Source organism: Neoarius graeffei, chromosome 19 (genome assembly GCF_027579695.1).
Source record: "Neoarius graeffei isolate fNeoGra1 chromosome 19, fNeoGra1.pri, whole genome shotgun sequence".
Taxonomy (NCBI): Eukaryota; Metazoa; Chordata; class Actinopteri; order Siluriformes; family Ariidae; genus Neoarius; species Neoarius graeffei.
Window position 1 is genome coordinate 68,024,034 of NC_083587.1, and position 13,523 is coordinate 68,037,556.

At 37.9% G+C, this 13,523-nt stretch overlaps 1 protein-coding gene across 1 annotated transcript in view; it reads left to right on the plus strand.

The window, feature by feature from the left end:
• The window catches only part of scn1ba (sodium channel, voltage-gated, type I, beta a), a 32,621-nt gene extending 19,352 nt beyond the window's left edge, over positions 1–13,269 (plus strand). Inside the window, exons 3-7 of the mRNA XM_060900499.1 lie at positions 4,642–4,808; positions 5,186–5,423; positions 8,413–8,554; positions 9,788–9,885; positions 10,222–13,269. Coding sequence (XP_060756482.1) covers positions 4,642–4,808; positions 5,186–5,423; positions 8,413–8,554; positions 9,788–9,854 — 614 coding nt within the window. The 3' untranslated portion in view covers positions 9,855–9,885; positions 10,222–13,269. The remainder of the gene's footprint in view (positions 1–4,641; positions 4,809–5,185; positions 5,424–8,412; positions 8,555–9,787; positions 9,886–10,221) is intronic.
• Positions 13,270–13,523: the final 254 nt, after the last annotated feature.

A 13,523-nucleotide genomic window follows, 5' to 3' on the forward strand; every position in this document is an offset into this window, starting at 1 on the left:
CTCTAGCAGAGGAGCCTTACAGTCTGGGATCTCACCCAACATTCTGTTTACATCATAATTATACTAAGAGAAATGTCCAGATATTGATCTTGGATTAGCAAAAGAGTCCATCAGTTATCAAACACTAATAAAAATATTTATTTTTCAAGTCAGAACAGAACAGGTTCTTCCTGATAACATCAGTTAATGTTCGTCACAATCTGCAGTACCAAGTCTATATAAAGTTCAACACAATGTAAAGTGGGCGGGGCTAATCTTGGGTAACACTCATCAGGTTGATGTTATCAAATTCCCACTAGAATGTGTTTGAACAAAGCAAACATAAGTGAGTGAAAGCTAATTTGTAGTTAGTGAGATACAACCTACTGAGCGAAGGCTAATCTAGCAAGAAAAAGCAGCTAACCTAGCAAGCAAAATCTAACATAGTGACTAAAACCATATCTAGCTAGTGAAAGATAATCTAGTGAATGAAAGATAACGTTCTGAGTAAAAATAATCTAATGAGTGAAAGCTAACTTAGTGAGTGAGGGCTAACTTAGCTAGTGAAGCTAATTTAGTGAGTGAAATCTAACCTTGTGAGTAAAAAATAATCTAGTAAGTATACGTTAACCTAGTGAGTGAGGGATAATTTAGCAAATGAAAGCTAATCTGTGGAGTAAAGTCTAATCTAGTCAGTGAAAGATAACTTTCTGAGTAAAAAATAATCTAACGGGTGAAAGTTAACATAGTGAGTGAGGGCTAACTATTAGAAAATGAAAGCTAATCTAGTGAGTTAAACCTAATCAAGCTAGTGAAAGCTAATCTAGTGAGAAAAAGCTAACATGGGGAGTAAAACCTATTCTAGGTAGCAAAAGATAATCAAGTGAGTGAAAGCTAACCTACGGAGAGAAGACTAACTTAGCAAATGAAAGCTACTCTAGTGAGTAAAATAGGGTGACCAGATTTCCCTAGTCTGAAACACTTTTGCGGCGACCATGCTCGTGCACGCACACCTTTTTTTTACATAAACGTGACACTCAGAGAGGTGCTCTTAGCATTTTGTTGAAGCTCACATTTATCAACATCTCACATGAAATAAAACAAACAGGCATTTTGTTATCTAGTAGCATAGTGGTATACAGATCAGTTACATTATGGTCAGACAGCAGATGTTGTAATGGCTGAGAATAGGCCAGGCTATGTCCATAGGCCACATTTACACTGATTTATTTCACCTGTTTGTGAGAACACCAAGAAGAATGCATATGCACATGTAGGCTATATCTCTAAAATTGTATGCACTATAGCATGAACTTAAAAAGTAGATATGTGACCTCAACATAGCCTCGGTCAGAATCAACCTTACTAACCATTCCCCACAACTGAATGAATAAAGCAAGAAGATGTGGACAAAAGTGAACACTTTAATGGAAGCTGCAACAAGCTGTTCAACACAGCAATATGGCCAAACTGTCAGAATGGTGTGTTAAACAGAAACAAAAAAGAGACAAGTGATTTGAGAATATATACTACGGAAGCCGAGAGAGGCCCTTCATATAATCCTTTTTTTTATTCACCTTGTTATCCCGAGATAACGACATAATTAATTCAGGATCTCGAGAAAACAACACAACTAACTTGAGATCTCGAGAAAACAAAACCGTTATTCCGTGATCTTGAGAAAACAAAATTATTTCATGATCTCGAGTAAACAGCTGAGAAATGGTTCATTCAGGTGCGCCAAGAGACTTGTGATATGCTGACTTTGGGGCTATTTCTCATTCTGTATAGACGCAACTTTGGTCATTAGAATGTCTGGAATAATTGATCACCTAATAAGGCAATATTTTGATCAGGGGTTGACACAGGGAGAGATTGCATTAAGTCTTTTAATAAGGGATAATTTCAAAATTAGTCCGCGGCACCTCCGCAGAAGGCAAGGCAAGGCAAGTTTATTTATATAGCACATTTCATACACGATGGCAGTTCAGTGTGCTTTACAGAAGTAAAAACAAAACAGTAAACAATAGAGAATAAAATTACATAAAATAATTTTATTTTTATACTAATATATAATATTAAAAGAATTAAACAATTAATTAAAAGAATTTAAAAAATTAAAAGAAAATAATAAGAATTAAACAATAGTAGAAATAAAATAATAAAATGAAGTAGTAGTTCAAATAGGAGGAGAAAAAGAAAAAAAAAACGGAGATACAGTGATCCAGCTGAGATCATGAAATCACGGTTTTGTTTTCTCGAGATCTCGAATTAGTTGTGTTGTTTTCTCGAGATCCTGAATTAATTATGTCGTTATCTCGGGATAACAAGGTGAATAAAAAAAGATTATATGAAGGGCCTCTCGCGGCTTCCGTAAATATACACTCAAACAAAACAGCAGTAAAGGAGGAGAGGGGCGACAGCCCGAGGAAAGCCCCCACAGGAGCGCACAGCATTTGCAGCATAGGCTACCCAACTCAGTACAAGAACAAAGCACTTACAGTGTGTGCAGTTGGCTTCGTGCACATTGTTCTGCACCTCTCGGAGGAAGGGGTAGGTGCCCTGTAAATCTTTGGAAAAGGTACATTTTCTTTTCGGCATAATTGCTGCGGCATTACTGCTGCTAGCTGCTAGACAAAGAACATTCACGCCAGTTAATGTTTATTTTATTGTTGCATGGCAACACGTTCTGTTGTCTGGAATAATGTGGCTAAATAAACACCTATGCCAGGGGGCAGTAACCAGGAAAGTTTGCGATTCCTGTCAATTCATCAAAATAGTAAATGCAGACATTTCTCCGCTAATGATTCCCACGCTGCTCAGTCGCAAACGTTGCGAGTGGCGAAAACCGGGACATATCCGTGTCCCGACAGACTTTTGTCGGGACTCGGGACACACAACCCCAAATCGGGACTGTCCCGGTAAAACCGGGATGTCTGGTCACCCTAGAGTAAAACCTAATCAAGCTAGTGAAGCTAATTTAGTGAATGAAAAATAATCTAGTGAGTGAAAGCTAATCTAAGCACTGGAACCTAATCTAGACTGAAAAAGCTAACATAGTGAGTAAAAACTAATCTAAGCAGCAAAAGATAATCTAGTGAATGAAAGATATTCAAGTGAGGGAACGCTAACCTTGTGAGTAAAAAATAATCTAGTGAGTATAAGTTCACACAGTGACTAATTTATAATTTTGCAAATGAAAGATAATCTATGGAGTAAAATCTAATCTTGCGAGTGAAAGAAAATCTATTCAATGATCGATAAACAAAAGTGACAGAAAGCTAACCTTGAGGGTAAAAAATAATCTAGTGTGTGAAAGCTAACTTAGTGAGTGAGGGCTAACTTAGCAAATGAAAGCTAATATAGTGAGTAAAACCTAATCAAGCTAGTGAAGCTAATCTAGTGAGTCAAAGCTAATCTAAGCACCGGAACCTAATCTAGTGAGAAAAAGCTAACATAGTGAGTAAAAACTAATCTAAGTAGTGAAAGATAATCTTGTGAATGAAAGCTAACTTTGTGAGTAGAAAATTATCTAGTGAGTATAAGTTAACCTAGTGAGTGAGGGATAATTTAGCAAATGAAAGCTAATCTATGGAGTAAAGTCTAATCTAGCGAGTGAAAGATAAAAGTGAATGATAGATAAACAAAAATGACAGAAAGCTAACCTTGAGGGTAAAAAATAATCTAGTGAGTGAAGCAAATGAAAGCTAATCTAGCGAGTAAAACCTAATCAAGCTAGTGAAGCTAATTTAGTGAGTGAAATATAATCTAGTGAGTGAAAGATAATCTAAGCACTGGAACCTAATCTCGTGCGAAAAGCTAACATTGTGAGTAAAAACTAATCTAAGTAGCAAAAGATAATCAAGTGACAGAAAGCTAACCTTGCGAGTAAAAAAAAATAATCTAGTGAGTGAGAATTAACTTTGCAAGTGAAAGCTAATCTAAAGAGCACGACCCGATCTGGTGAGTGAAGGCTAATCTAGTCCATCTAAACAGTGATTGGTAAAAAACAGCTCAGCTGAATAACCAGTTTTTGATAACCGATGGAATAAAGTCTGAGAGGAAGTGACAGGATCAGATCTCCTGAGCAATCAGACACTCAGCTGTGAGTAAACGATGAAGTGAGTTGAGACTGTAAGGATGGAGCTAAGTGTCTCTGCACAGTCTGGTTCCGGGAATCTACAGATTTGGACCAGTTTATATCTGTAATGTGAGAGGAAATAAAGTATGCTCTGCCTTGGACAAAAAAAAAAAATCCCAGCATGCACTATTCCGAGTGACAGGAGCACGCACGTGAAACCATCAAATCCTGAAAAAAAGAAAAAGAGGCTGAGAATAGATAATGCCTGCACCCCAGAATGAACGAGAGAAAATAATGGATGGGTCACAACAGCACTGTAATCCATGCATAAATATTGATCACAGTTTTTAAAAATTTATTAGCAGGAAATCAAGCTGACTGGACTTCCGAGAAGTCATCAATCACCTAATATTTACGTTTATGATGTATTTATTAATAATATACATGACTTATTGTCTTATGAATGTGGTTTAAAAGTCCAGTCAGCTTGACTTTAGGTCCACAGGCAGGTTTAGTGTGTATGCGTGTGTGTGTGTGTTAAATCAGTGAACGTGTGTGTGTGTGTTGTGTTGTGTTCGTAGCTCGTCTCAGCAGCTCTGCGTGTGTGGAGGTCGACTCGGACACCGAGGCCGTGGCAGGAAAGGATTTCAAGCTGGGCTGCATTTCCTGTAAGATGCGAGGCGAGGTGTACGCCTCTGCCTCCGTCGACTGGTGGTTCATGGCCAAAGGAGAAAGCAACTTCAGCCACGTGAGAGACTTTACTTTTTTTTCTGATCAAAGTGAAGAGAAAATTACATCAAAACAAAAAGTTCAAAGAACGATTGTTACTTTGTTGATTAGTTTTTTATTTACGGTAAAGATGGCGTGATGAAGCAGAGTTACTGTTCTTACTGTTACAGCGAAGTGTTTTATTCTTCTTACACCACAGCAACTTCCCACTGACTCCTGAATGAGCTGTTACTATGGAAACGATAACGTATTACAATGAGCGCATTAATATAAACCTGCACTACTCTCAGAGCTGCTGTTATAGAGAATTAATCAACATCTTCTCTTCTGACCAGTCAGTGATATGAGATAATGAATGAAGTTTCTTGGTGTCGTTACTCTGATCGAATGTTACAGATCTACAGTTACAGCAGCATGGGGGCCATGGTCACAGATGACCGCTTCATGGACCGTATCCAGTGGGAGGGCAGTAAAGACACGCTGGACCTGCAGGATGGATCTCTGAACATCCTGAACATCACCTACAACGACACGGGGACGTACCGCTGCTACTTCAACCGCAAGCTAATCTTCAGCTCCTACGAGTTTCACACCAATATCACCAAATTCATCACCATCAACGTCTTGGCCAAAGGTGAGGACAAAACGACGGGGAGAAGTGAACGACTGAGAACTTCCATGTTCTCAGGAAACCATGTTTGAGCTGCCTTTGCTGGGAAAAGGGGTGGAGCTGAGCAGCTCTGTTCCAGTGTGGGCGAAGCTAATTTCAGTACACAGCTAGCGATTCACAGGTTTTTTTTAGGCAAGGCAAGTTTATTTCTATAGCACATTTCATACACAGTGGCAGTTCAATGTGCTTTACAGAAGTAAAAGCAAAACAATAAGCAATAGAAAATAAAATTACATAAAATAAATGGGGAAGAAGAGAGAAAAATAAAAATAATATAAGAATTAAACAGTAGTAGAAATAAAATAATAAAATGAAGTAAAAGTTCAGTAAAAAACAGCAGAATAAAATAGAATAAAAGTTAAGTAAAGTTTAAAACATGCAGAGACTGTAAAAGTTAAGTAAAGTTTAAAACAGGGGTCACCAAACTTTTTTCTCTGGGGGCCACATTGTCGTTCCTGACTGTGATGGGGGTCCGGGGTCGGGTCAGCTATATAACATAGAATTGTATGACCCAGACAAATATGACCACCAGCAGGCCTCATTGTGTCGTAGAGATTACTAGCCTGGCACAGCCATCCCCACTACTATATCCCCACTACTATATCCCCACTACTATATCCCCACTACTATACCCACACTACTATATCCCCACTACTATATCCCCACTACTATATCCCCACTACTATATCCACACTACTATATCCCCACACTACTATATCCCCACTACTATACCCACACTACTATATCCCCACTACTATATCCCCACTACTATATCCCCACTACTATATCCACACTACTATATCCCCACTACTATACCCACACTACTATATCCACACTACTATATCCCCACTACTATATCCCCACTACTATATCCCCACTACTATATCCCCACTACTATACCCACACTACTATATCCCCACTACTATATCCCCACTACTATATCCCCACTACTATATCCCCACTACTATATCCCCACTACTATATCCCCACTACTATACCCACACTACTATATCCACACTACTATATCCCCACTACTATATCCCCACTACTATATCCCCACTACTATATCCCCACTACTATATCCCCACTACTATATCCCCACTACTATATCCACACTACTATATCCCCACTACTATATCCCCACTACTATATCCCCACTACTATATCCCCACTACTATATCCCCACTACTATATCCCCACTACTATATCCCCACTACTATATCCCCACTACTATACCCACACTACTATATCCACACTACTATATCCCCACTACTATACCCACACTACTATATCCCCACTACTATATCCCCACTACTATATCCCCACTACTATATCCCCACTACTATATCCCCACTACTATACCCACACTACTATATCCCCACTACTATATCCCCACTACTATATCCCCACTACTATATCCCCACTACTATATCAACACTTGATTCCTGGCACATATTTGTTTATCTTTACTAGTGGTTTGCAAAAGTAGTAATCGAGTCTTCACACTTTGTTTTAATTTGAAATACCACTGATATTCCATTTATTTATTTTCTAATAAAAATAACATTAAAGCTGTCAAGGTAAGAAACAGCTGCCTATTTGAGGTGATTGACACTGGCAAAGGTGAGTGGAAAATTATAAATTGTAGGTAGGTCTGTTGATATTATTAATAATATTAATAATACCTGTGTGCAGCACTTAATAAAGGTCAAATAAATAGGCCTATAAAATACATTTTAAAAAACAGTGAAATTATAATAATATGAGCAACAGATCAATAGATCACAGCAGTTGTGCTGTGTCCTGCACGTCATTGCTCTCATCCATGGCCAAAGCAAAAAACTCAAATTCTGACGCTTTCTCATTCAGCTGGTTATACACGTCGTCCCCCAAATCTTCGGTTCGCCTGGTCGTAGTAGGTGCGGAGAGACTCACCGCATTGAGCGCATCCTTCTTGTCGGGACACACCTCCTCGGCCACAGCAAGCGTGCATACTTTAACAAAGTCCCCATCAGTAAACGGCTTTCCATGGGTAGCTAGTAGGTGAGCTACCTTATAGCTAGCTCGCACAGCAGCCTGGTTGATCTGGGTTTGGCGAAGGAATCCATTCTGTTGTGCAGCCAGTCCGCATTTCATCCTCTGAATCCTGTCTTCTCTTGTTTGCCCTCGCAAACTAGCATACTCTTTGTGGTGGGTTTCGTAGTGACGACGCAGATTATATTCTTTGAAAACCGACACACTTTCTTTACATACAAGACAAACTGCACGGTCCTTACACTGAACGAAAAAATAATCGGTGGTCCACTGTTCTTTAAAAACTCTGCACTCTCTGTCAGCTTTTCGCTGACCGCTAGCCATTTTGCTGTCCTGAACACTGACAGTTCTCTGCGCATGCGCTGCCTGTCACTGCTTGATCGCGAGCATATGACGAAAATTCAGAAAATATGAATAGTTCATTTTATAACTAAATATCAATTTTAATTGATAAAATCAACAAAATACAAGATGCAGACATGTTATTATTTGCCAAAAAGCAATAAAAAAAAAAATAGGCCATGACCACTTTTGGGGATTGCCTCATAGGGCCGGTTCAAGTGGTGGGGGGCAGAGGGGCCGGTCAAAGGGGGGTGGTGGGCCGGAGTCGGCCCGCGGGCCGTAGTTTGATGACCGCTGGTTTAAAACATGTAAAGATGATATTTATCAGTTAGCAGTTTTAAAGTGTATTCAAAGTTTTATCATAATTTAATGGTAAAATATACTGCTAAATATTTATAAACTGAACCTTTGATAATCACACACAGCTAAAACGGCGAAAGGTAACAACTCAGATGTTAAAAAATTATAATTCAGTGATAATTCATATTCAGCAGAGTGGAAAATAATACTGCTGATACATCAACACCATAGAAGAGCTAGTGTGTGTGTGTGTGTGTGTGTGTGTGTGTGTGTATAGAGACCCGTGGTATGGCCTCCATCCTGTCGGAGGTGATGATGTACGTGTCAATCATCGGCCTGCAGCTGTGGTTACTGGTGGAGATGGTTTACTGTTACAGGAAAATCGCCGCTGCTGGAGAGGAAGCGCTGAGAGAGAGCGCGTGAGGAACTCTCTCTCACACACACACACACACACACACACACTTGCATGTAATAATTTGCAGAGCTGTGTTTATTATTTATCTATATTCCATATATTTTCATTTTTATTTCATCTAGGATAATTTCACATTTTCCTCTCGACCTGTTTTTGACTTTCATTTTTAATCAAACAGTTAATTTTTGGAAATTAAATTATTTTATTGTTTAATTATATACTTTTTATATTCATTACTTTTAGTTTTTATGATGTTTTCTTTCATATCTCATTTCCTGCACATATTATATACTTTCTATTGTTTTACTTAATATTTGATTTTTTTTTATTTAAACTTAATACATTTTAATTAGAGTTGATTTGTTAAATTTAATTGCCCTTCATTTATTATCAGACAAAATGTAGCACGATTTGAATAATGATATTTAAACATTTTTATTGTTAATTTTACTGTTTTTTACCCAGATATTTTTATTTATTGTCTTTATATGTTTAACAGTTATTCCCCGAAATCGAGTCATACATGAGCTGATAGGTGACGAGGCGCATAGCACCGAGATTGAGTGGAATAACTGTTTTATTCTATCCACATTCACTGGATATTGAGAAACAGAGCATTTTTATTTCTATTTTTGCAAATTCAATAAATAAAAACTTTATCCAAAATGTCCAACAAAATCATTTCCACTTAGAATGTAAACAAACCAGCGAAACGACAAGAGCAATTTGTGAAAAATGCGATAATAATAATTCTTGAAATATAAAAAAAATGATATGCTCTTACTGTCAAATACTTTCATTCCATATTTTGTTGCTTTTTTGTATTTTTTGGAGTTTTCTTCTTCTTTTGTTTTTTTTTGTCAGTTGGTAAACCAACTTAAAGGTGCATTACTGCCACCGACTGGACTGGAGTGTGGAACAGGAGATTGAGGGGGGGGCTACAACTATATTCTTTTAGCTATTTCTGTTTCTTTTAAATACTTGATAATTTTTTGGGGTTTTGTTTTCGAGTAGAGTTTTTATTTCGTCCTCGGTTGGTTCAGCAACACGCTCCGCCATTTTGTTTTTCTCTCCTTACAGTATATGAGCTGATATCCTAGTAGTAGAGTAGCCAATCAGAGTGTGTGATTGCTCATATCCAGTGACTGTGGATAGAATATAATGCAAACCTTTTTTCCTGATGTATTTAGTGTGTTTTGATGGTTCTGTCTCTGTGTCCTGATTCTTTTCTCCTCAGGGCCGAGTATTTAGCGATCACATCTGAGAGTAAAGATCACTGCACTGGTGTGGCTGTGGCCGAGTAACACACAGGCGCACACACACACCCTCACACAGGTACGTTTACAAGCTCTGTACAACACACACTCACACCTTTTTATTAGTAATATTAATATAATAATTACTGCATTATTGTTTATTTTCATCTTTTAAAATTAATCGTATATCCTAAAATATAAAATTAATGAAAATAAATACAATAATTATAAAATACAATATTTTTAATTGATAATGAATTGTCTTACAACCTTTTTTTATTTTCACTTTAATTTTCCTGCTAGTTTTGCTCCATGTTTTTGGTTGTTTATTGCTACTTGTTTACTCGGGTGTGTTGTTTGTAAGCAACATTCTGATGTAAAATATTAATCTCTCTGACCTTGGGCTGATTTTCAGGGTCATAAATTCTTGGACGCTTCACCATAGTGATGACCTTCACCTGGTTTCCCTTCACCTCGTCCCTCCGTCCTCTGAGTCTGTGAGGGACGAGTGCGAGGACGCGCGTGTGTGTGTGCATGTGTTTTTACGCAGAATCGTCACATAGGCGGCGTTTCATTTCACTGAAGAGCCCTGAATAGTGCACTGAGGTTCCGAGGTGTACAGACTGAACGCACATCAGGGGCTCAGACCAATACATACATCAATAAATACATAAAATAAAAAATACTAAAAAATATGTGATTTAAGAGCACAGCATGAACTGATGTACACGTCACATATCCACAGTAGAAGTGTTTTAACGCGAGCTGTACTTATGTATCTCGACTCTCTCTTTATTTTACTTCCTCATACAGAGTTTATATTCACGCGTACGGAAGTGTTAATGAGCATCAGAACCGTTAATGATCTTTACTTAACCGTATAAACACGACATCTTAAATGCTAACAGTGCAGTGCTAATGTAGCTAACATCATGCTACATGTTAAAAGAGCGGAATCCTTCATCTCTCTCAGCAGTGTGGACGCTGAAACCAAGGCTAACAACACACGAAAGCTAACGCTACAGCTTACTACTTAGCACCACTCTTGTGAATTAGCATCAATACAGTTCACTTAGCATATTTAAGACTTATTTATAAATGTGTCTTAGACGACAAAAATAAATAAGTAACATGAAACAGAAATGTTAGCAAGTCTCTCACACACACACACACACACACACACACACACACACACACACTATAATGAAGGGAATGTGATGAGAAATGATAATGCTAACAACATGATTCTAATGCAGCTGTGTCAATCTATTTACCTCACTGAAAGGGATATTTTAACCTTGTGAAACGTTAGCGGTGGCTAAAAAAAGGCGAACAAATGAAAAGCTTACACTGCCAATTAGCACGACTGGAAAAATTTAACCGTAAAGTGGTTTTTTTTAAACTCTGATTTTTGTGATAAATTCACATAAAGCTGCACTGTTAGTGATTCACACTCGCTATGACAACACTAATGCTAATAACATCATGCTAATGCATGCTAATGTAGCTAAACTCAGTCCAGTCATCTCAGCTGTGTGCAAAAGTTTCACAGACTAAAACAAATGAAAGCTAACACTGCCAGTTAGCACGTTATTATTTAGCATAACCATTCACGACAAGCCTTTATTAAATGCTAGCTGTGTTCGCTTAACCTTGATGTAGTTAAATTATCCCTTTTGTCATATTTTCAGATTTGTATGATGTTCTACAGCACATTACAGCATCTAACAGTCAGCATAAAGCTGTCGGAGGCCTGCCAGTTCTCTCAGTGGATATTTAGGGAACCTTTAGTGAGGTGTGTATGAAAATGAACCCATTCGAGCAGCGGGGTGTGATTTGTTGGTAAAAAGTGTAAAGATAATAATGTTAGCCGTGATGAAAGGACACAAAGCTGCATGACACCGAGATTGGAATTTATTCATGTCTGTAAATTTGTATGCAAACATTTTTTTCTGCATGAAACGAAGAAAAAAAAAAACAAACAGAAAATGATCTTGATGCTGTTTGGTGTTGGTGCCAGCAGGTGGCGCTGCAACACTGCCACACTCTCACTGCCTTTACACTCACGCTAACCATGTGCTCATAATCAGTTACTGAGTTCATCTCATCCTGTTCTTATAAACGGAATAAACATCGCCAGCACTTCCTTCGGGATGTTTTACGTCACGTAATTAGAGAAGTGAGCCGTAATCCGTCTGTTGTGGAAAGTGGAATTTTCTGAAAAAGCAGACTCACTGTTTGGCGTCACTACCAAGAGACACTACTGCTGTTGCTTGTGGGTGTGGCCTGCAAAACCTTTTTATTTTTTATCAAACATTCGTAGCTGTATACAGCATCTAAAGCTAACTAAATAACACTCGTCAGTGTGAGAATCAGTTCTTTAATTTACATGCTCAGCTTTGTTCTCTAATCAGATTAGATTAGCAAAGTGAGCTAATTATAGTCGATATAATTCACTCACCAGCAGCACCAGTGATCGCCGCTGCCTCCGTCCTCAGACTGCATCCCAGGAATCAATCAAGACAATCATTTGGATTTTTATTTCCGTAATTCTTTACTGCATCATACTTAATTTGCGTACAATTCAGAAAATATTGATTCAAATGTCGCTAAAACTGAGCACCAACAATCAATCGGCTGTTGCTTTGTCGAACACAAATGAGCTTTCTGCTGAGAGCAAACCTGCAAAAGATTAAAGTTCAAATCTGGTTTAGCTAACAGCTAGCTATCATAGCTGTCGCGGAAGCCATTTTAGATTTTGATGTGTTGTTCCAGAAAACAGCTCTGAGTTTATGTAGTAAGATCACAGGAAGTTCATTGCTGCTTGGCAAAACCAGAACATCGCTAATGTCTGTCAGAAAATTTTGTAAAACACCATGAATAAGCACAGCTAGTTAGCGAGGTGACTAACTGAAGCTAGCTATAAGTAACAATAACGGATTATTAGCACATGCACAATAAACAAACACAGATAAGAGTTTTATAGCAACACCGAGTCCAATCTCAGACTTTTAAACACAAATTTCTGATTTTTCACTCAAGATTTCTGAGACTTTTACCACATGATCACGTGACATCGGTGATAAACGCTGATGTTTTACTTTTCCTCATGATGGTAAAAAATAACATGTAAAATGTTAATGTTCTCAATCTCACGTCTACAGTCCTCACTCACAGTGCTAACATCGCTAACGTACACCTGAACGTTGCGGGATTAACAAAACACTTCCTGTCTGCCGTTTATTATTAGCACCATTAGCATGATTATTAACGTTCTCTTTTTAAAGATATTAGCTGATTTTAATGCTAATACTAAATGAGTGTTGGGCTATTAACACACACACACACACACACACACACACACACACACACACACACCCCAATCTTAACACATGCCCTTCATGTATAAATGAAAATGTTGCTTGTCAAATAAATAAAGTATGAACTATGATAAATAATTAAACTGCCTCTGTTTATTTTAGTTTCATTCCTTTGCAGTGTTTCGCTTGTAGTTCCTTTCTGACAGTTAATTTGCATATCGTGACGCCCACAAAACTCCATAAAAGGTAAAGTGCACACGGAGCTGGGAGCACGAAATGAGCAATCAGGGTAAAGACTGAAAAACAGAAGTGGAAGTTATTTTGACTCACTGACGTGTCAGTAAAAATATTTTTTATTAACAATAACATTTTTTCTGAATTCATGAAAACCAAATTT